At 42.6% G+C, this 24371-nt stretch overlaps 1 protein-coding gene across 1 annotated transcript in view; it reads left to right on the top strand.

Moving 5' to 3' along the window:
- The window catches only part of kif15 (kinesin family member 15), a 102429-nt gene that overhangs the window by 7460 nt on the left and 70598 nt on the right, over nt 1-24371 (top strand). The window contains exons 4-13 of the mRNA XM_085989315.1: nt 3059-3135; nt 5214-5251; nt 7155-7255; nt 8502-8681; nt 9795-10004; nt 11116-11241; nt 13572-13694; nt 14487-14610; nt 20816-20916; nt 23535-23744. Of these exons, the coding sequence (XP_085845441.1) occupies nt 3059-3135; nt 5214-5251; nt 7155-7255; nt 8502-8681; nt 9795-10004; nt 11116-11241; nt 13572-13694; nt 14487-14610; nt 20816-20916; nt 23535-23744 (1290 nt within the window). The remainder of the gene's footprint in view (nt 1-3058; nt 3136-5213; nt 5252-7154; nt 7256-8501; nt 8682-9794; nt 10005-11115; nt 11242-13571; nt 13695-14486; nt 14611-20815; nt 20917-23534; nt 23745-24371) is intronic.

Genomic DNA, 24371 nt, shown 5'->3' with positions numbered 1-24371 from the left:
TCTAACGGCAAAAATCAGGAGTCGTTTTCTGTATTTTTTAGTTCTCGTTGCTTTTTTTTTCCCCCCAGTCAAGCACTGCAAGGTCTGTAGCTATAGCAACGGCTTCAGCTACAGACGCTTGCAGCTGCAGCCGACTGTTTTGAAGCTGTTGCTAAGCAACAGGGTTTGTTGATTCACACGGAGCTTCTCAGTTCTGTATGTTTAAACATTGACTCTGGTATGTCTGGCACTTTTGATGTTACGGCACCAGCTCGGTCCCGTCAGGGCCGGATATCAGAAAGTTTCCTGTACTGTATATCTGGCTCTTTAATGAATTGGAGAATAAATAGTTGAGACAGAGCTGGCATTTGGAAGTCTTTTTTTTGTGATGGCATGATTTAAAAAAAAAAAACACACACGTATGCTTTGACTGACTGCCAGACTGAGCGGTTGCATCTGACGCTTCTTGCTAATGCTAATGTATTTTTGAGGGGTCTCTCTCTCCACTTTCCCCCATGTCTTTTTAAAAATTCAGCTATGAATTATAGAATGGTTACAGCACAGAAGGAGGCCATTCGGCCCGTCGAGCCCGTGCCAGCTCTCTGCAAGAGCACTTCAGCTAGTCCCACTCCCCTGCCCTTTCCCCGTAGCCCTGCAAATTTTTTCCTTCAGGTACTTATCCAACTCCCTTTTGAAAGCCGTGATTGAGTCTCCCTCCCTTTCAGGCAGTGCATTCCAGATCTTAACCACTCGCTGCGTAAAATAAGTTTTTCTTCATGTCATCTTTGTTTCTTTTGCCTTAAATCTGTGTCCACTGGTTCTCGACCCATCCGCCAATGGGAACAGTATCTCTCTCTCTACTCTGTCCAGACCCCTCATGATTTTGAACACCTCTACCAAATCTCCTCTCAATCTTCTCTGCTCCAAGGAGAACAACCCCAGCTTCTCCAGTCTATCCATGTAACTGAAGCCCCTCATCCCTGGAATCATTCTCGTAAATCTTTTCTGCACCCTCTCTGAGGCCTTCACATCCTTCCTAAGGTGTGCTGCCCAGAATTGGACACAGTACTCCAGCTGAGGCCAAACCAGTGTTTTATAAAGGTTCATCATTATTTCCACACTTTTTTGTACTCTCTACCTCTATTCATGATGAAGCCCAGGATCCCGTAAGCTTTTTTAACTGCTTTCTCAACCTGCCCTGCCACCTTCAATGATTTGTGCACATATACCCCCAGGTCTCTCTGTTCATGCACCCTCTTTAGGATTGTACCCTTTAGTTTATATTGCCTCTCCTCGTTCTTCCTACCAAAATGTATCACTTCACACTTTGCTGCGTTAAATTTCATCTGCCACGTGTCCGCCCATTTCACCAGCCTGCCTTCTTGCAGTCTATCACTATCCTTTTCACTGTTCACTGTACTTACAAGTTTTGTGTCATCTGCAGATTTTGAAATTGTGCCCTGTACTTCCAAGTCACTAATATATATCAAGAAAAGCAGAAGTCCAAGTACTGTCCTCTGGGGAACACCACTGTATACCTTCCTCCAGTCCAAAAAGCAACCGTTCACCACTATCTGTTTCCTGTCACTTAGCCAATTTCGTATCCATGCTGCCACTATCCCTTTTATTCCATGGGCTTCAACTTTGCTGGCAAGCCTATTATGTGGCACTTTATCAAACACCTTTTGGAAATCCATATACATGATGTCAACCAACCGTATTGTCCTCATCAACCCTCTCTGTTACCTCATCAAAAAACTCGGATCAAGTTAGTTAAACACAATTTGCCTTTAACAAATCTGTGCTGGCTTTCCTTAATTAATCCACACTTGTCCAAGTGACTGTTAACTTTGTCCCTGATTATTGTTTCTAAAAGCTTCCCCACTACTGAGGTTAAACTGACTAGCCTGTAGTTGCTGGGTTTAATCCTTGCATCCTTTTTGAACAAGGATGTAACATTTGCAATTCTCCAGTCCTCTGGCACCACCCTCGTATCTAAGGAGAATTGGAATATTATGGCCAGTACCTCTGCAATTTCCTCCTTAATCTCGCTCGGCATCCTAGGATGCATCCCATCCGGTCCTGGTGACTTATCTACTTTAAATACAAACAGCCTTTCTAGTACATCCTCTTTATCAATTTTTATCTCATCCAGAATCTCCTCTACTTCCTCTTTCACTATGACAGCATCTTCCTTGGTGAAGACAGATGCACAGTACTCATTTAGCAGAATTATCCGCTCCAAAAGCTTTCATAATTAATGGACAGATTGCAAGTTCTTCCTGGTGAGCCCAAACCTCTCTGGAACTAATGACATTATCACCATAGTAATAGCTGAGTGTGAACATGGGCACCTGAGGGCAGGCCTTCAGAGGTGAAAGTCATAGAAATTTGCGGCACAGAAGGAGGCCCATCGTGTATGCTGGCCGAAAAAGAGCTCTCCAGCTTAATCCCACTTTCCAACTCTTGGTCCGTAGCCCTGTAGGTTCCGGCACTTCAAGTGAATATCCAAGTACTTTTTAAATGTGATGAGGGTTTCTGCCTCTACCACCCTTTCAGGCAGTGAGTTCCAGACCCCCACCACCCTCTGGGTGAAAAAAGTTCTCCTCAACTCCCCTCTAATCCTTCTACCAATTACTTTACAGCCCATCCTTCAAACACTGCCATGATCTAAACCCTGATATAATCCTGACGTTGTGAAACTTCTTAAGACGGTAATGCTGTTAGTAATTCTGCTTTTTTTAAAAAAAAAGACTTGCATTTAAATAGCACCTTTCACGATCTGAGGATGTCCCAAAGTGCTTTACAGCCAATAAAGTACTATTTTTTGAAGTGTAGTCGCTGTTGTAATACGGGAAATGCGGCAGCCAGTTTGCGTTCGACAAGCTCCCACAAACAACAATGCGATGAGCAGTTTTTAGGTGTTGGTCGAGGGTTAAATATTTGGATGGTTTTGAAGTTGTACAATAAGTTCATGCTGTTTTAATTAATAAAAATAAATAAATGTGCAGTGTTATAAAATGATCTGCATGCCCAGAAAATATTGCTAAATATACTTTTTTAATCCTCCATTGTGCAGGAAGCAGTATTTTCAGCTGTGGCGAGGGGCATTATCGAGTCGTGCATGAATGGATACAATGGCACCATTTTTGCCTAGTAAGTAATTTATTTTACGATGAAATAATTTGTTTATTAAAAGAATCACCAAGTCTTTCCTCATAGTTTTTAAATTACCATGAGGCTGTAGAACAGGTTATTGAGCAGCTTGCTGGGGCTCCTTCTATTTCTGCCTCAGTGGATTCAAGCTTTTGCTTAGAAATTTTTGATTCCAGCCAGAGTTCTTCTTGCTGTGCTGGTAGTTAGTATCTGGTGTGTAATGAACATTGGCATTCCCAACCCTGTCACCAAGCGGTATGTGTCTACAGTGCACAACTGTCGATTTATTGCCAGTTGGTACCAAGCTCTACCAAAGAGCCGGCACAAGCACGATGGGCCGAATGGCCTCCTTCTGTGCTGCAATATTCTATGAATATCCTAGTACAGTACAGGAAACTTTGTGCTATCCGGAGGTGAGCTATCCGGCAATCTGGAGCCACCGGCAAAAATCAGCAGCTGTTTTTTATTCCTTTTTTTTTTGCTTTGTTTGAACAGTCAAGCTGTGCAAGGTCTGTAGCTATAGCAACAGCTTCAGCTACAGAGCTTTAGGGCCACACCCGAGTGTTTAGAAGCTGTTGCTAAGCAACAGTGCTTGTTGTCAAATACGGAGATAAGAATCTCCGTATCTCTCAACATTAACTCTGGAGAGTACGGCATTTTTTAGGCAACGGCAGCAGCTCGGTCCCGTGGGTGCCGGATAGCACAAAGTTTCCTGTATAATGAAATTGGAAAAAGTTGTGGTGGGAAGTTGCAGGTTTAAAGTGACAGGTTGTTATTGTGAGCTCGAAGGTCCTCCGACATGTCTTTTGATTGCCAGCTCTGAGCCTATCTCTTCAGAAACTCCAGTCCAGCTTCTGTCAGTGTCACAAAACTGAGTGTGTTTTGCCAAGGGATGTCCTTTGTGACTGTGACCGCGGCCCACTATCTCTCTTTGTTCTCAATCTTTCTGCAATGTTCAACACACTGATCGTGCTGTCCTCCTCCTCCATCATTCTTCAGTTGCCCAGCTCCTTGGGACTGCCCTTGCATGGTTCCACTGCTAACTAGCTAAACACAGTCAGCACATCTCCTGTGATGGCTTCAGCTCCCTTCCCTGCGCTGCCACCTCCCAAAACAACCAAGGATTTACCCTTGGCGTTGGCGCCCTCTTTAATTCCTTTCTTCAGTATTTGCTGCCCCATGGACATTATCTGCAGGGTTCTGTAGGTATTGCTGATGACTAACTCTCTACCACACAACCACCTCTGTCCTGCCAGACGACATGTTCGATGAGCCATAACTTTTCAGCTGAATGTTGGGATGATAAACCATTTTATCTACGGACCAAGCGCTGGAAAGTGGGATGAGGCTGGATAACTTTTGGCTGACAGACACGATGGGCCTAATGGTCTCCTTCTGTGCTGTAAATTTCTCTGATTCTTCTGTGAAATTGCCCCACTTCCACTGCTGAAACCCTTATCCGTGCTTTTTTCACCTCCAAATTTAATTATTCCAATTGTCTCCTTGCTTGTTTTCCTTCATCCCAACTCCAACTTGTCCAAAATGCAGCTGCCTGTATCCTATCCTGCGCCAAGCCTTGTTTGCCCATCACTCCCGTCATTGCAAAACTACATTGGTTCCTGATCCACAGTGTATTAAGTTTAAATATCTTGTCTTTAAATAGCTTCATGGCCTCAATCCACCCTATCTCAGCAACCTACTCCAGACTTTCTCTCCTACACCCTTCGCTCTCCCAACTCTGACGTCCCTTTTGAGACCATGTATGTCTTTTTTTTTGTATATAAAACAGGAGCTTTTTAAAAAAAAAAAAAATGGATAAAATTGACCTCGAGTGGAATTTGATGAAGTAGGTACTAATCTCAGGTTGTTGTAGGAAAGCTGGCCAAATGTGTGTTTCTTTTAAAGGGTGAGTGCCTTTAAAGGTTCTCTCGTTTACTCTCTCGCACCCACCCAAAATATTACGTTAGAGTCAACATTGCTAAGAGCGACTTGTTAACAATGCTAATACTATTGCTAATGCTATTAAATGCTAATACTATTGCTAATACTATTAAAAATTATTTCTCTCTTTTTCTTAGCGGACAAACGGGTTCAGGGAAAACGTTCACAATGTTGGGTACGTACACACAAATTTTAAACTCTTGATTTTATACTCTAACTGCTTAATCTGTCAAGGTGAGGAAAACCGGATCCACCGATAGTTAGGAAACTTTGATGCACTGCTGCTATTGAATCAAACTGGGGAATCTGCAGCTGCCAGAGTAAGCTGCTTATTGAGATGATTTCCGTGCACTATACCCAATAGCAAACAGCCAGGTGACGTTTATTTTGAAATGTTAATATATCGTGAAGACCCTTTTTACATATTGGGCCGGATATTCCGACCCCCACGAGTGTGTACGCACCCGTAGGGGCCTCGCAAGTGCCGGTTTCAGGCATGTGAAGCGCATGCGCTAAAACCCGGCACTTCCAATCTGTCAAGAATCCTCTTGACCGATCATCCACCTGCCCTGGAGAAGGGCCTCCGCGGGCAGAGAGTTCCGCTTTCTGCACAACCTCCGCCCGCTGAAAACTTTAAAAAATCTTACGCCTGGCAAAAGCGTGAGTAAGGTCTGCTTTTACCAGCATAAGAGTTTAAAAACATTTTTTTTCACTCATTTTATAATTTAAAAATACTTTTTAAAGTTTATTTTTAGCCCCATAAAAAATGTTCATTATTTTTTCAAAAAATTAAATTTGTTTAAAATATTTAATGTAATTTTAACTAATTTTAAGTAGTGATTTAAAAAAAAAAATGTATTTAATGTTTAACTTTTTTAAATGAACCCCATTCATACTTTTGACAGATCCGTGTGTAGAGACCTGTCACAAGTGTGAAGCGGCATTCCCTTCTTTGATTGGTTCCCCATGGCCCATGTGATCCCAGGGACGTTTGCGAACTGCCTGCACCCCTGGGATACTTGAGCCTCTGCCCGCGCGCGTACCTGGAGAGGCCCAGAATCGGAAGTTCGGGACATACGGAGCCAGCAGGTAAGTGCGTAGATTTTCCCAGATCTGAGGCATCCGCACGCAGGGAAGCCTCCGATCGGAAAATCCGGCCCGTTATCTATATTAGTGCATAAATAAATAAAAGCCAGTAATGGTGTCAGCAAAGAATTGTTACAAAAAAGTTGTTCTTTTCTACACTGCAAAAACAAACTATGGTTACGACATTCTTGTACTGCCAGTTTTTAGTCATGCATGCATACTTATGTAGAGGAGGAACTAATGCGAGCAGATTGGTCAGGTTGGCTTTTTAAGCTGTTATTTTGGTCACTTCCTCCTTGCTGCGTTCCTTGATGGAGTTCGGCCAAGGTTGGAACTTTCTGTCTGGGAACAACTTGTGTGACTTTGTGTCCTGCAACTCCATGGCACTAATGTCTTGGCCAATGGACTGTACAGGGGTCGTTTTGTTTGGCTCAGCTTTGCAGTACATTACCCGGGAGGCAGCTGGAAATAAAGCTAGAGCACTGTAAAGCTGATTCTGTGTAGTGTAAAATTATCCCTTGTGTTCTAACGCACTCAAACTTGTTTTGGAATCGTGGAAAGTTACGGCACAGAAGGAGGCCATTCGGCCCATCGTGTCTGTGCCGGCTGAAAAAGAGCTCTTCAGCCTAATCCCACTTTTCAGCTCTTGGTCCGTAGCCCTGTAGGTTACGGCATATCCAAGTACTTTTTAAATGCGATGAGGGTTTCTGCCTCGACCACCCTTTCAGGCAGTGAGTTCCAGACCCCCACCACCCTCTGGGTGAAAAAAGTTCTCCTCAACTCCCCTCTAATCCTTCCACCAATTACTTTAAATCTCAGCCCCCTGGTTATTGACCTCTCAGCTAAGGTCCTTCCTAGCCACTCTTTCTAGGCCCCTCATATGCCTCATAATTTTATACACCTATACTTTCCTTCACCCATACTTCCAAAAGTACAATACTCAAACCTTTAACATTTGTTACCTGTTATAAAAGTGTGTTTTGTGTTTCCAGGTCCCTCTGATGATTCTGACAACTTCACTCACAATTTGAGAGGAGTAATCCCTCGCAGCTTTGAATACCTATTTTACTTGATCAATCGAGAAAAGGAAAAGGTATCTTCTTTTGATTTTTATGCAGTTTTTAAAAAATATATAAATATTTGTATAAAGTGTTAGACTTAAAATATCACAAAGCATTTCACAGTGAATTTGCGTGACTTGTGTAGACAAATGCCGTACCCATGAATGACCAGTTAATCTGTTTCTGGTGATATTAATTGAGGAAGGAATGTTGGTCAGAACACCGAGAACCTCCTGTTCTTTGGCTGTTTTTATAAAAAAAAAAAAAAAAAGTTTGTGATGTGGGCGCTGCTGGCAAGGCCGGCATTTATTGCCCATCCCTAATTGCCCTTGAGAAGGTGGTGGTGAGCCACCGCTGCAGTCCGTGTGGTGAAGGTACTCCCACAGTGCTGTTAGGGAGGGAGTTCCAGGATTTTGACCCAGTGACGATGAAGGAACGGCCGATATATTTCCAAGTCAGGATGGTGTGTGACTTGGTGGGTTACATAGGGTAGAGTTTCCACTTTGGGGGGCAGTCGGCCATCTGGGCATAAATTGCACCCGTTTTGAGAAGTTTTTTTTTCCCTTACGTTTTCGCTCAGTCATTTGCATATCACCGAGCATAAAATCTGACATGAACCAGCGCCATCGGGCAACACTAAAGAACGTAAGCTTTTTGCTTTAAAAAAAACATTCCTTGCTGTATTTACGAGTGGTAACTTGGTGCAGTTTGATTAATACAGCTGAAGATGGGTTTATCACAAAAAATTAGTGTAATGTATTATCACATGGTTTCACTTTTTTAAAAATGTTTTATTTGTTCATGGGATGTGGGCATCGCTGGCAAGTCCAGCATTTATTGCCTATCCCTAGTTGCCCTCAAAGTTGGTGGTGAGCCGCCTTCTTGAACCGCTGCAGTCCATGTGGTGAAGGTACTCCCACAGTGCTGTTGGGGAGGGAGTTCCAGGATTTTGACCCAGCGACGATGAAGGATCGGTGATATATTTCCAAGTCAGGATGGTGTGTGACTTGGAGGTGGTTGTGTTTCCATGTGCCTGTTCTTTGCCTGTTCCTGTGGTTCAGGCAGACATCAAACGATATTTCGATTTAATGTCTCACTCTGAGAGCGTGCCATTCTTTCAATGCTGCACTGGAGTGAGAGTTTAGCTTGAGCTCCGATCCTGTACTGTGCCTGAATGCACAGCCTTCTGATCCACAGGCGAGAGAGCTGTCAACTGAGCCAAGCTGTCAAACTAAACCACCTTGAAGTTTAATAATCTATCTCTGTATTCCTAAATAGGCTGGAGAAGGCAAGAATTTTCTGTGCAAGTGCTCCTTCATTGAGATTTACAACGAACAAATATTTGATTTGTTAGACCCTGCTTCAACTGGCCTGTTTCTACGAGAAAACATAAAAACAGGTGTCTTTGTAGAAGGGGTGGTTGAACAAGTTGTAACTTCAGCGGCTGAGGCCTATCAGGTAATTTAGTACCGCATAACTTAAATGGTAGACACTTTGGTAATGATCACAACAGATTCCACTGTTCTTTCCCACCATTATAGTTGGCCAGGTCACTTGTGAGGCTGAAGGTGAGCATTTTTGGAAACGTGTTAAGGGGGGTTATTTCTATATTCAGGTGTTTTCTAGCAGTTTGGGTTTATTAGACAGTCAAGAATGGTCTATTCTGAAAATTCATTGAATTTGATCACATTGGCCACTGCAATGAATTGTGCTGCAATAGATTATTTATTGAAGTGTAAGTTTCTGCTTTTTAAAAAAAAAACTGCTCTTTATATATAAAAAAAAATCTGCTGGGAAATGCAGTTATGGCATCAATCCACTGATTGTGGTGTTGAGCACAGCTGTTTGCAAACTTACTAAAGTGTTTTCAAGATTTGCAAGATGCTTTGGCCATTTTTTAAGTTGAGAAATTCAACCATAATTGACCATTAATTAATTGAAATAATCCTATCTGTCAAGAGAGCCTGTGTTTTAATTGACCGATGTGAAGACCACAGTTTTAAGAACGTTACACAATGTCAAAGCTTTTGCATTAGATTGGGACTCGAGTAGAAAAAGAAATGAGCGTACAATCAGTGCTTGAGGTAATCTGCATGGATTGTGGGCCGCTGCAGAAAAGGAATCATAGACGTTTATGGCACAGAAGGAGGCTATTCGGCCCATCGTGTCTGCTCCGGCCAAAAAAGAGCTATTCTGCCAAATCCCACTTTCCAGCTCATGGGCCGTAGCCCTGCAGGTTACGGCACTTCAAGTGCACATCCAAGTACTTTTTAAATGTGATGAGGGTTTCTGCCTCTACCACCCTTTCAGGCAGTGAGTTCCAGACCCCCACCACCCTCTGGGTGAAAAAAGTTCTCCTCAACTCCCCTCTAATCCTTCTCCCAATTACTTTAAATCTATGCCCCCTGGTTATTGACCTCTCTGCTAAGGGAAATAGGTCCTTCCTATCCACTCTATCTAGGCCCCTCATAATTTTATACACTTCAATTAAATCTCCCCTCAGCCTCCTCTGTTCCAAAGAAGAAAACCCCAGCCTATCCAAGGAATAAACCATTTTCTAATTTCTGACAGGTGTTGTCCATGGGATGGCGGAACCGAAGTGTAGCTTCTACCTCAATGAACCGAGAGTCATCGCGGTCTCACGCCGTCTTCACGGTTACTATAGAATCGAAGGAACAGATCAACAATCTAGTTAACATCCGAACATCGCAGCTGAACCTGGTGGACCTGGCAGGGTCAGAACGACAAAAAGATACACATGCTGAAGGACTTCGGTTAAAGGCAAGGACAATTTGTATCTTCTGCTCAGGATTGCAGACTGCAGAAACCAGTTACTACATCATACATTTGGAACCAAAATCAAAAAACATTCTGCAGTTTGCGTACGGTAGCATAGATATTACAGGAAACTTTCGATTAACCGGCCACTAAATAACCGGAAATGTTGGTTAACCGGCAAAATTCAGGAGTCGGTTCAGATAACTTTTTTTACTTAGTTTTTTTTACTCATTTCTGGCTGTGCAAGCGTCTAACTGAAGCTGCTGCTACGCTACAGAGACGCTTGCAAGCTGTGCTGATTGTTTTGAAGCAGGGTTTGTTGCTTTAGACGGAGTGCTGAGCTCCGTATCTTTTAACTATAGCGCTCGATTCTCCGGCATTGTTGATAGACCGGCACCAGCTCGGTCCCGTCTGTGCCGGATACCAGAAAGTTTCCTGTACTGGACTAGTAATCTGGAGGCCTGGACTAATTATCCGGAGACATCCCACCATGGCAGCTGGGGAATTTAAATTCAATTAATTAAATAAATCTGGAATAAAAAGCTAACATCAGTGCTGTATAGCATAGTACCGAATTGCTGTTAAAAACCCATCTGGTTCACTAATGTCCTTTTTTAGGGAAGGAAATCTGCCGTCCTTACCCGGTCTGGCCTATGTGACTCCAGACCCACAGCAATGTGGTTGACTCTTAACTGCTCTCTGGAATGGCCCAGCAAGCCACTCGGTTGTCACCGCCACCACCTTCTCGAAGGCAATTAGGGATGGGCAATAAATGTTGGCCATCCCAGTGACGCCCACATCCCATGAATTAATTTAAAAAAAATATAGCTAACTAGGTCTGAGAATTGGTTTGTCTACATGGATAGTGGCTTTTACCAAGTATAGAGACATTTCAGTGTACATGTACGATAGAATTCACATGGCATCTGGGCAAATCTTGATTTCCAGTTTTAAAGTTCTTAAAATTTTCTCAGTACTTAATTTCTCAATCAGTCGTCATGAGAAATATTTTACTTCCATCAAGCTACATTATTTGAAAAATTCGGAGATGAAAAACTGAAAAGTTCTCTCAATGTTTTTTGTAATTACTTTTCCCTTCCTGTATGTTCTTTAGGAGGCGAGCAGTATAAACCGATCACTGAGTTGTCTGGGACATGTCATTATGGGGCTTGTTGATGTGGCTAATGGAAAAAACAGACACATCTGTTACAGAGATTCTAAGCTGACGTTTCTGTTAAGGGTAATGTAAATATTAAATTGTTAAACACTTCTTGGAGATTTTAAACAATTAGGAAATTTTCTTTGCTGATGAGTTAGGTGAATAGTGACAACAACTTGTATTTATATAGCGCCTTTAACGCTTCACATGAGCGTTATCAAACAAAATTTGACACCAAGCTACATAAGGAGATATTAGGGCAGGTGACCAAAAGTTTGGGTCAAAGAGGTTGGTTTTAAGGAGCATCTTAAAGGAGGAAAGAGAGGCGGAGAGGTTTAGGGAGGGAATTCCAGAGCTTGGGGTCCAGGCAGCTGAAGGCACGGCCGCCAATGGTGGAGCGATTAAAATCGGGGATGTTCAGGAGGGCAGAATTAGAGGTGTGCAGAGATCTGTGGGGTGGGAGGAGATTACAGAGATAGGGAGGGGTGAGGCCGTGGAGGGATTTGAAAACAAGGATGAGAATTTTAATATCGAGCTGTTGCTTAACCGGGAGCCAATGTAGGTCAGTGAGTACAGGGGGTGATGGGTGAACGGGACTTGGTGCGAGTTAGGACACGGGGCAGTCGAGTTTTGGATGAGCTCAAGTTTACGGAGGGTGGAATGTGGGAGGCCGGCCAGGAGTGCATTGGAATAGTCAAAACTAGAGGTAACAAAGGCATGGATGAGGGTTTCAGCCACAGATGAGCTGAGGCGGCGCAGAGTCTTCGTGATGGCGTGAATATGTGGCCAGAAGCTCATTTCGGGGTCAAATATGACACCACGGTTGTGAACTGTCTGGTTCAGCCTCAGACAGTTGCCGGGGAGAGGGATGGAGTTGGTGGCTGGGGGGACGGATTTTGTGGTGGGGGCCGAAGCCAATGGCTTCAGTCTTCCCAATATTTAGTTGGAGAAAATTTCTGCTCCTCCCGTACAAGCAGTCTGACAATTTAGAGGCGGTGGTGGTGAGGTAGAGCTGGGTGTTGTCAGCGTACATGTGGAACCTGACGCTGTGTCTTCGGCTGATGTCACCGAGGGGCAGCATGTTGATGAGAAATAGGAGGGGGGCCAAGGATAGACCAATACCCTGTAGTACTGTTTTGTAACATTAAAAATAAGTGCCATGTATTTACAACTTAATTTTGGAAGTGGAAGATGATGGTGATGAAACTTAAGTTTTTAAGCTACAGCCTACTAGGAAAAAAAATCAATGTAAACAAATTATTAAATTCATTTTTCTGCACTCTTATTCTATTTTCTACCAATCTAGAAATTTGCTTTTGATTAAGTTGCACTAATTGGCCAGTTCTGAAATGATTTGGATAAGCTGAAATTAATATAGCCAGAAGCTTGGAAATTGAATTTTTCTTAATAAATCACTAGTACACGATATTCAGTTTGGATCTGAATGATCTAAACTTAGTAAATACTGGATTTATATGCGTAGAAGTGCTGAAATTCTGTTGGTGTGGGAGGGATGCATTTACTTTTCTTTGTGGCATGTATTTGTAATTCCAGGTCCTCTGGAGAATTGTGGCCACATTTTCTGGGGTCTTCTGTCCTGTAGAGAAGACTATATTGAATATGTATTGGTATTCTGTTAAATATGATTTTAATCCTCCCTTTTCCTATCTCGCCAAGCCGCTCTTTCCCTCTTCCACACCCCAGATTTTGTTGGCGCTGGGTTTTTTTCTCCACCCCTTTCCTGCTCCCCTATTTTCCCCCCCCCCCCCCCCCCCCAACCACAACCCCATTCATCTCCTCCCATCCAGGCCTGGCTTCTGCCTGACACTGCTACTGTCCTGGACCCAGTCTTTTCTTCTTGTGCTTCTCTGGGGCCCTAAATGCTGATGCAGTCTCTGAGTTGTAAAACTAATGCAAAGTCAGGATTTCCAAGATCAAGCATTTTGCTCTTAATTTATCTTAATTTCCTCAGATAACTAGGGATGGGCAGTAAACAATGTTCCCTGTAATTATTTTTGGTGCCATGCAGCCCCTTTAAGGGGTTGCGCAAGCCATTCAAAATACCGCGCAGGCGCCGCTTTTTGCATTGAAAAGCCAGCTGCGCGGGATCTCTGGAGCGCTGCGCAGCTTACAGGGAGCACTGTCAATAAATACTTCCTTACCAGTCTCTTACAATCCGAGAACAAATTTACAAAATATTACCATTTACTGTGTCTCGGCTGCAAATTTACAACCACATTTTTGATGTGGATCTTGGATCTAATCATTAAAATTTCAACAATCCATGCTGATTGTGATAATATAGAAGTTTGACATCAGTGGAGAACATATCTTGGGGAAATTGGTTCCCTGTTTACAGTTGTGTAACGGGAGCTTCGTTAGCAGCAAGTTAATGAATGATTTTGTTACAGGACTCTCTCGGAGGAAATGCAAAGACCTACATTATTGCAAACGTTCACCCTGGGTCGAGGTGTTTCGGTGAAACGCTCTCTACGCTTCAGTTTGCTCGTAGAGCGAAGTTAATCAAAAATAAAGTGAGTTGAAGTTAATTGATTTTTTGTTCAATGTGTATCTCTAATGTTGGTTAACCAAGTTAGGGTTATGCATCTTTATGATGTGATTTGAGGATATAAAATCATAGAAGTGTACGACATTGTAGGAGGCTATTCGGCCCATCATGTCTGTGCCGGCTAAAAAAGAGCTATCTAGCCTCATCCCACTTTCCAGCTCTTGGTCTGTAGCCCTGTAGGTTACGGCACTTCAAGTTTCAGCCACAGATGAGCTGAGGCGGCGCAGAGTCTTCGTGATGGCGTGAATATGTGGCCAGAAGCTCATTTCGGGGTCAAATATCCAGGTACTTTTTAAATGCGATGAGGGTTTCTGCCTCTCCCACCCTTTAGGCAGTGAGTTCCAGACCCCCACCACCCTCTGGGTGAAAAAAGTTCTCCTCAACTCCCCTCTAATCCTTCTACCAATTACTTTAAATCTTTGCCCCCTGGTTCTTGACCTCTCTGCTAAGGGAAATAGGTCCTTCCTATCCACTCTATCTAGGCCCCTCAATTTTATATACCTCAGCCTCCTCTGTTCCGAAGGGGGTGGGGGGGGCGGGGTGGTGTGTGTGTTTTTTTTTCAGGAAAAGAGATTTAACAATGTAAATAAAAATACACTATTATAATTATTCTTATAAACGTTATAGCCTACAAAGTTACATGGCTAATGCTGCACAAGAACATCTTATAAAAATTGTTCCCCTGTTGTGGTGATTAATCAGTTACTACCAGTCTATAGATTAACGTAGCACAAATGTGTTCATTCTTTGTCGCTAGGCCATAGTAAATGAAGATACTCAAGGCAACGTCTCCCAGCTACAGGCAGAAATCAAGAAGCTCAAAGAACAGCTTGCTGAGCTGTCAAAAGGACAAATATCGCAGGGGGTAGAGGCTAAGACAGGTAAGGAAGCCAGTTAAAACTACAGACTTTGAAGAATAAATGATTTGGACTCTGGAATCAGAAGTACAATATCTCAATTTGACACCAAATCGGGTGGCATAGTTAGTACGGAGGAGGACTGCGACAAAAATACAAGGCGTTAACAAACTTGCAGAATGGCCTTGTAAATGGCAAATGAATTTCAATATAGGTAAGTGTGAGGTGGTGCATTTTGATAGGAGGAATAAGGAGGCTACCTACTCATTGGAAAATAAGATTTTTAAATGGGGTAGAGGTGCAACAGGATCTAGGGGTACAGATACACATCATTAAAAGTAGCAACGCAGGTTAACAGCCATAAAAAGTGCAAAAAAAGCATTGGGGTTCATTTCTAGAGGAATAGAATAGAAAATCAGACATGTCATGTTAAATTTATATAGAACCGTGGTTAGATCACACTTGGTGTACTGTACACAGTTCAGGTCTCCATATTACAAAAAGGAGATAGAAGCACTGGAGAAAATGCAAAAAATAATTTACAAGGATGATACCAGAACTGAGGGTATAAATATCAGGAAAGACTGAACAGGCTGGGGCTCTTTTCTCTAGAAAAGAGAAGGCTGAGAAGTGGACTGATGAGAGATCTTTCACATTATGAAAGGGTTTGATGGGGTAGACATGAAGGGATAATTACTAGTCCTAGCCCCTTTTAGGGCTACCCTGGATCAGGCGTATTCCCCAGACGTTCACTTTCAACTAAAGTTTGAGGTAGCTGAATCTTAAAGATGCTTAATTGGGTCTAAAGATCCAGACTCTCTCTCCCTAAAGGAAAGGAACAACCTGAAGATGTTACCGTCTTCCAGATAGCACTTTTAATAAGTTTAGCTAGACTGTAACGTTCTGGATATTATGAGGGTCTGGATAACTCCCCCAGAATTCTGCAACTCCTCACCAAAGAGCGTACAGAGATTGAGTTTGCAAGTTTGATACAGAAGTACAGGTAGACTACCCTTTATCCGGACTTCCGAAACCCTCTAAAAACCGAAGGTTTTTTCGGTCAGCGTAAGTCGTGCGCACGACATGACCAGAGTGGCGCACGACTTACAGGCCTAGCCGGATAAGGGATAGTGTAGCATTTTTCCGCACTTCTGAAAACCGAAATCGCTCAGCGTAAGTGTACCAGCCTTTATCCGCACATCCGAAACCAGAAAACCTCTGAAAGCCGAAAGTGGAGCAAAGCATGACTTCTGAAAACCGAAATGCGCACGACCACCACCCCCCGAACCCCACCCCCGCCGACCCCCACCCCATTTCGGATAAGAGATAGTGTACCAGCCTTTATCCGCACATCCGAAACCAGAAAACCTCTGAAAGCCGAAAGTGGCGCAAAGCATGACCCGACGCTGCCGATGCTTGACCCACGCAGGTGTTATGCTGCTCTCTTAGATATTTGCTGCTCTCTTAGATATTTGCTGGCTTTTAACAATTTGTGAAAATGCTAAAAAGAGCTGCAGATACCCCAATGGGTAACAGTGAGAAGCAGAGAAGGAAGCATCGCTCATTATCGATATCGCAGAAAGTGGAGTTATTGCAGAAGCTTGATCGTGGTGTGTCTGTGCGACATCTTACTGAAGAATATGGTGTGGGAACTACCACCGTATATGACTTAAAGAAACAGAAAGACAAGTTGTTGAAATTTTACATTGACAGTGATGACCATAAACTAATGAAAAGTAGGAAAACATTGCATAGGGCAAAAAATGAAGATCTTGACCGTGTGCTGATTGAGTGGATTCGACAACGCAGAGGTGAACGTGTGCCACTGACTGGTTTGATGGTCATGAAGCAAGCTAGAATATACCATGAAGAACTGAACATTGAAGTTGAGTGTGAATATTCAGAAGGTTGGCTGCATAAATTTAAGAAGCGTCATGGTATAAAATATCTGAAAATCTGTGGTGAAAAAGCTTCTGCTGATCATGAAGCAGCTGAAAATTACATAGATGAGTTTGCAAAAATAATATCGGATGAAAACCTCGGTCCTGAACAAAATTTACAATGCTGATGAAACAGCTCTGTTCTGGCGCTACGTTCCTAGAAAAACATTAGCAACGGCTGATGAGAGTGCACCAGCAGGTTTTAAGGATGCTAAGGACAGGTTGACTGTTCTTGTGTGTGCCTGCAGCATTGGCACACCCAAGTTAAAGTTGGTAGTGATTGGAAAAAGCCAACATCCGAGATGTTTGAAAGGTGTATGCAATTTACCTGTGCATTATTATGCGAGCAGGAAAGCATGGGTAACCAGAGGAATATTTTCTCACTGGTTCAATAACCACTTCGTACCAGCGACACAAGCTCATTGCAGGCAAGTTGGACTGGAAGAAAACTGCAAAATTTTATTGTTCCTGGACAACTGCTCCGCACATCCCCCTCCTGAACTTCTTGTGAAAAGTTATGTTTTCGGCATTAACTTTCCCCCTAATGTGACATCTTTAATACAGCCTTGTGACCAAGGAATTTTACGCTCCATGAAGAGCAAGTATAAAGATGTTTTTTTGAACTCTGCTTGATGCAATCAACAGAGGCAAAGGAATCCAAAGCTTCCTGAAAGAATTCAATGTTAAGGATGCCATTTATGCAGTTGCTAATGCTTGGAACGATGTTGACAAACCAACATTAACAAATGCTTGGCACAGACTTTGGCCTTCAATGATGTTTCATGAAGATGGACCTGCAGATGACGAGTTTGAAGGATTTCCTGTCAGTCAGGAGATGATATCAAACCTCCTCACTTACGCCAAAGGTTTATCATCCGAAAGTGTAAATACGTTAGAGGAAGCTGACATCGAAGAAGTGCTGAACATTGACAATGATGCGCCTGTTGTGAATTCATTGAGTGATGGGGAAATTGCTGAAATGGTGTTAAATAAAGACAAGCATGAGGACAGTAGTGATGATGATGACATTGTGAACACAGGTGAAAAAATCCCCATAGACGATATGGTGACAATGTGTGATCAGTTAATTGCTGGCCTTGAAAAATGTGCATTTATCAGTGAGCAAGAGATTATGCAAGTTTACTCAATTAAAGAGAGACTGCTTAGACAGAAACCAATGTTAATGAGACAGATGACACTGGAAGAAGTCTTTAAAAAGGCCGTCTGTCGTAGTCATGCTTCATCACTTGAGAATCCTGTTCCTGGCCCATCTTCAGATGTCCCAACTCCAACCTGATGACAATGATGCCAACACTGATGTACCCTCTTCTCCAAGATCCTCAAGCCAGATGTAATGTACCTTTATTGCATGTTTATGTACAAGTATTTAGCTTAGTTTGTACCTGTACATGTTTGAAGTTTTACTGAATGTTTTCCTTACAAATAAACTGTACTACAGTATTTATCCCTGTAACTACAGTATTTATAGTCGTTATTTATCCCACTCAGGTATTCATAAGGTCCGCCGACCCCCACCCTTTCGGATAAGGGATAGTGTATCCTTTATCCGCACTCCCGAAAACCGAATTACTCTGAAAACCGAAGTGTTTTCGCGCACCTTCCGAAATCCGAAATTTTCCTAAAACCGAAACACGGCTGGTCCTGAGGTTTTCGGATAAAGGATAGTCTACCTGTATTATGTGAGACTATTCTTAAAAATATATAGATTTATTAAAGAACCGACATGTAATTACAGTAGGTGTTTCAATCGCAACATTAACAGTTCCAAAAAGAGTAAGCTTTTACAATCTTATCAGAGATCCTTATTCTCAAATCTTAACTTCATTACATTTTTACAGTTCTTAGTCTTATTCCAGGATATCCACCAAAATCAAATACAGTACAATACCTTGATCCCTGAGGTACAAAGAGTTGTGGACTTAGAGCTTGCCTCTGAAGCCTGAGAATCGCTTTGCCCCTTTACAGCGAGACTATCATCCCATTTGAAAGTTCAATATTTATATCCTTTTTCAGTGGTATGTCCTTTGAAGTTTTCTGCTGATGTAAGCTAATTATCTGTAGTCATTTTTCTGCTGACCACTGCTATTCTTAATCAGTTCAGCTGGTAGCAATGCAGACTCGTGTCTCCTTTTAGGTGTTCGAAGCTTATCATAAAAAATGGTGTAACAGTAAGTGCATCTATTTGATGTCATTCTTACCAAGGTCTTCTGTTTGTCTTTTTGCGACATGTAAATTAAAACACCTCAACTGGGTGCACCATTGTCTTCTTAGTTACCTCAGCTGGTTGCAGCACAGAATCGTGTCTCTTGTGTTTCATTTGATGTTATTTTTACGAAGACATATGTTTCTTAATTTTCTGTGTTTCTTTCCGAAGTGTAATTTAGGACACCTTAACAGGGTGTACCATTGTGTTCTTTTCAAAGCTTCAGACTTCAGGAGCTTCCAACCTCCTGTTTCAATAAGGTTATTGATTCAGTGTCAACAACTTATCTTATCTCAATAGCCTGAATGCTGTTAACAATACAACTTTTCATAGCCAGGTTTCTAGATTTCCAGACCTAGTTTGTCATGTTTTGCAGGAAACTTCGTGATATCCGGCACCGACTGGACCGGCGTGATGCCGATCTATGAAAACTTCCGAACAGACCAGTGCTAATGTTGAAGGATACGGAGGTTTTCATCTCCGTATCTGACAACAAACACTGTTGCTTAGCAACAGCTTGTAAACAGTCGGCCTGTACCTTGGAAGCGTCTCTGTAGCTTAGCAACAGCTTCAGAGAGGCTTTCCAGAGACTGACTGTTTTTATAAAAAAAAAATTTAAAAAATGCTAGGAGAAGAGAAAAAAAAACCTAACAAAACGGCTGCTGATTTCTGCCGTTAGATCGAGGTTTCTGGCCATACAACCTCCGGATAAACCAAAGTTTCCTGTAATAAGGCTAGAATTCTTTCATAGAATGGTGTATTTTTCTGAATATGGCTTATTCCTTCACAGACAGAAAATGTTGCCATTTATAAGCGGATTCCAAAACTAGGGGCCATAAATATCGGAATAAAATAGGGAATTCAGGAGAAACTTCTTTACCCAGAGAGTGGTTAGAATGTGGCACTCGCCACCACAGGGTGTGGTTGAGGAGAATAGCATAGATGTAATTAAGGGGAAGCTGGATAAGTACACAAGGGAGAAAGGAATAGAATGATATGTTGATGGGCTGAGATGAAGTAAATTAAGTGGGAGGAGGCTTGTGTGGTGCTGTAAATTCTATGCATCCAAAAATCCTTACTCCATGATTCTCAGCATTTTGTAATTTTTGGGGATGTTTACTTTTCTTATCTGCATATGCTAACTCAATCTAGTAACCAGCATTCATTTCTATTCAAATAAATAGGCCCACGGTTACTGATTTTTTAAATTCTTGCGTTAATACATAGTTACCACCATAAATCTGCTCCAGTGACTTGCTGTACAGAATTGAAGCAGTAAGTATAGATTTTGTTTCTGTACTACAATCAGACATTACAATGTAATTCGGATGAGACCTCTGTCCCCTCAGGTGGACATAAAAGATCCCATGGCAGGGGAGTTAGCCCTGGTGTCCTGGCCAATATTTATCCATCAATCAACATCACTAAAAAAACAAATTATCTGGTCATTATCACATTGCTGTTTGTGGGAGCTTGCTGTGTGCAAATTGGCTGCTGCGTTTCCTACATTACAACAGTGACTACACTTCAAAAGTAATTGACTAAAGCGCTTTGGGACTACACTTCAAAAAGTACTCCATTGACTGTAAAGTGTCTTGGGACGTCCCAAGGTTGGGAAAGGCGCTATAGAGATGCAAGTCTTTATAATTCCATCTTAATGCAAAGATCAGTGACTCGCTGTTCAATCTTGTGTTTGCTGTTGATGATGCCTTTGAGAAAGCTGCTGAATTTAAGAAAGGAACTTTGAGGTTACCGGGCCACATACCTGCTGTAGCCAAGTGGTTTGCTTCGAGTCTCTGCAACTGACTCTTGAGCTGGCGGCAGGAAGCATACAAAGATCCTACAAACACACATCAAGCTGTTAATTGTTGCTGAGAGGGGTTCATCTTGGTTCTCCTTATTTGAACTTTTCGTTGGGCCCAGGTAAAACATTTTAGCAGTAATGGGAGGTTTTTCACTTCTGTTGAATTAGAACAAGTCTAATGTAGCTTCATATTGACTGAAAATGTTTCTAAAAATCCTAACGGGAAAAGGTCATTTTGAATGTTTTCTTTCACTTTATCAGATGCTGTGTCTGTGGACGAAAATGAAGTTGGTGGCGGTGGATGGAAGAATCGCTTTCTGGAAGCCATGCTTCTCTGGGAGAACAGTGAAAGTCAAAACCAGGTTAGATTCTGTCTACATTTCTGATTCTTGGAGGGGAAGGCAGGGTGATCGGCCTGATTTTCAGCCATTTTAATTAAGTTGGGTCTCCAAACATGTTTGGGTTTCATTTGATTGATGGTGATGTCAGCTTTCTACTTTCTAAATGTGACTGAATCCACTGCAGGATGGAAGTGCCGTAGCACTTGAGTTAATATTGACCTGAGACCTGTTGCATAGTGTAGGAATCAAAATGAGTCATTGTGGAATCTCTGCTGGTGGTGACCAGTGCTTGTGGAACCATGCAAGCAGTCGGTTCCTTTTTGAGAAGAGGGGCAGAAAATTAGTCAAGTCATAACGGCACAGAAGGAGGCCATTCAGCTCATCGAGTCCGTGCCGGCTCTCTAGAGCAAGCCAGTCCGTCCCATTCCCCCCCCGCTCTATCCCCGTAGCCCTGCAAGTTTATTTCCCTCCAGTGCCTATCCAGTCTCACCTTTGAAAACATTGAGTGTCTCCGCTTCCACCACTTCCGTCGGCAGCGAGTTCCAGGTCCTCGCCATTCGCTGCGTTTTATAAAAAAAAAAAAAAAAAGTTTTCCCTCCTGTCCCCCCTGTATCTCTTGCCCAAAACCTTAAATCTGTGTCCCCCTAATCCTTGTACCATCAACTAGTGGGAACAGCCTTTCCCCGTTTAGCCTATCCAAACCCATCATAATCTTGTACACCTCTATCAAATCACCCCGCAACCTCATTTGCTCTAATGAAAACAAATTCAGCTTCTCCAACCTGTCCTTGTAGCTAAGATCCCCCCATCCCTGGAACCATTCTGGTAAATCTCCTCTGCACCCTCTCAAGGACCTTCACATCCTTCCTAAAGTGTGGAGACCAGAACTGGACGCAATACACCAGTTGTGGCCTAATCAGCACTTTATTAAGGTTCAGCATAACTTCTCTACTTTTGTACTCAATACCTCTATTTATGAAGCCCAAGATCCCATATGCTTTGCTAACCACTCTCAATATGCCCTGCCACCTTAAGGGACCTATGCACATTAACTCCCAGGTCCCTCTGTCCCTGCACACTCTTTAAAACTGTGCCATTAAGTGTATATTGCCTCTCCCTGTTCCTTCTGCCAAAATGCATCACCTCACACTTCTCTGTATTAAATTCCATCTGCCACTTGTCTGCCCATTCTGCTAGCCTTTCTATGTCCTGTTGCAGTCGATTGGTATCCTCCTCACTGTTTGTCACACCACCAAGTTTGGTGTCATTGGCAAATTTAGAAATTCTACTCTCTTCCAATATTCAGGTAATTTTTTAATATATATCAATAAAAGCAGTGGCCCCAGCACTGACCCTTGGGGAAACACCACTGTCTACCATACTCCAGACTGAAAAACAGCCATTTACCACAACTTGCTGTTTTCTGTCCTTAAGTCAATTCCTTATCCAAGCTGCCACTGACCCACCTATTCCATGAGCCTCAATTTTGTTAATCAGCCTTCTATGTGGTATTATGTCAAATGCCTTCCAAAAATCCATGTAGACAACATCCATTGCATTCCCTTCATCAATCCTCCCTGTTACTTCATCAAAAAATTCAATTAGATTAGTCAAACACAATCTCCTTTTTGCAAATCTGTGTTGGCTCTCCTTAATTAGTTTAAACCTCACCAAGTGCCTGTTAATTTTTTCCTTGATTTATTGTTTCTAAAACTTTACCCACCACTGATGTTAAACTGACCGGCCTGTAGTTACTAGGATTGTTCTTGCATCCTTTCGTGAACAATGGTGTCACATTTGCCACTTTCCAATCCTCAGGCATCTAGGGAAGATTGGAAAATTATGGCAAGCCCTTCTGCTATCTCCTCCCCCAATTCCCATAGCAATCTGGGATGCAAGCCATTTGGAGCAGGTGACTTGTCCGCTCTAAGCCTTTCTAGTACATCCTGTCTATCAATTTTCACCCCTTCCATTGTTTCTACTTTTTCCACTTCTACCGATATTTTGTCAGCATCCACCTCCTTAGTAAACACCGATACAAAGTACTCATTGAGTATTCTAGCCTTGCCCTGCGCCTCGAAGCATATATCACCTGCTTTGTCTCTAATAGGCCCCACCCTGCCTCTTACTACCCGCTTACTGTTTACATGCCGGTAGAAGATTTTTGGCTGAATGTAAAAAAATAAAATGGACTCCTACTATAGCTGAAACATCTAAGATTCTGAGGGGCATTGACAGGGTAGATGCTGAGAGAGTTTCCCCTGGCTGGAGAGTCTAGAACTAGGGGTCACAGTCTCAGGATAAGGGGTCGGCCATTTAAGACTGAGATGAGGAGGAATTTCTTCACTCAAGAGGGCGGTGAATCTTTGGAATTCTCTACCCCAGAGGGCTGTGGATGCTGAGTCGTTGAGTATATTCAAGACTGAGATCGATAGATTTTTGGATTGTAGGGGAATCGAGGGATATGGGGATTGGGCGGGAAAGTGGAGTTGAGGTCGATGATCAGCAATGATCTTATTGAATGGCGGAGCAGGCTCGAGGGGCCGAATGGCCGACTCCTGCTCCTAATTCTTGTGTTCTTAGTAAATAGCTTATCCATTAACACTTGTCTTGTTTCTATATCGTTTTTTGTTTTTCAGAACCTGAAAGAAAAAATTGGTCAACTTAAAGATGTGTGCGCTAAAAAGGAAAAGATACTTCAATCAAACAAGATGATTGTGAAGTTCAGGGAGACCAATATCGTGCGCCTGGAAAAGCTTCTGAAGGAATCCCAAAGCAATCTGCCTCCTGATGAGAAGGATGCGGTGATCATTGAGCTGAGGGAAGAAATTCAAACTTTGAAAGAGCAGGTAAGATAATTGGCAGGAAAGTGGCATGTCTAGAATTTTAACTTGCACATTTGTCCTGAAACATCTTGAATTGCTAATCTTCGTGAAATCATTTTTTTCTCAACTCTGTTCAGTGAAGCTTGAGATTGAACTAATGTAATAAAAACAGAAAATGCTGGAAATATTCAGCAGGTCAGGCAGCATCTGTGACGAGAGAAACCGAGTTAACGGTTCAGGTCGATGACCTTCTCCAGCATTTTCTGTTTATTTCAGATCTCCAGCATCTGCAGTATTTTGCTTTTGAATTAGGAACAGGAGGAGGCCATTCAGTCCCTCGAGCCTGCTCTGCCATTCAATGAGATCATGGCTGATCTGTGACCTAACTCCATATACCTGCCTTTGGCCCATATCCATTAATACCTTTGGTTAACAGAATGCTATCAATCTCCGATTTAAGATTAACAATTGACCCCCAGCACCAATTGCTGTTTGCGGAAGAGAGTTCCAAACTTCTACCACCCTTTCTGTGTAAAAGTGTTTCCTAATTTCACTCCTGAAAGGTCTGGCTCTCATTTTTAGACTCTGTCCCCTAGTCCTAGACTCCCCAACCAGCAGAAATAGTTTCTCTCTCTCTACCCTATCAGTTCC

Source organism: Somniosus microcephalus, chromosome 5 (genome assembly GCF_052327205.1).
Source record: "Somniosus microcephalus isolate GS21.2 chromosome 5, FLI_Smic_1.0, whole genome shotgun sequence".
NCBI classification, from domain to species: Eukaryota; Metazoa; Chordata; class Chondrichthyes; order Squaliformes; family Somniosidae; genus Somniosus; species Somniosus microcephalus.
This window is presented reverse-complemented; position numbering and strand designations above follow the sequence as displayed.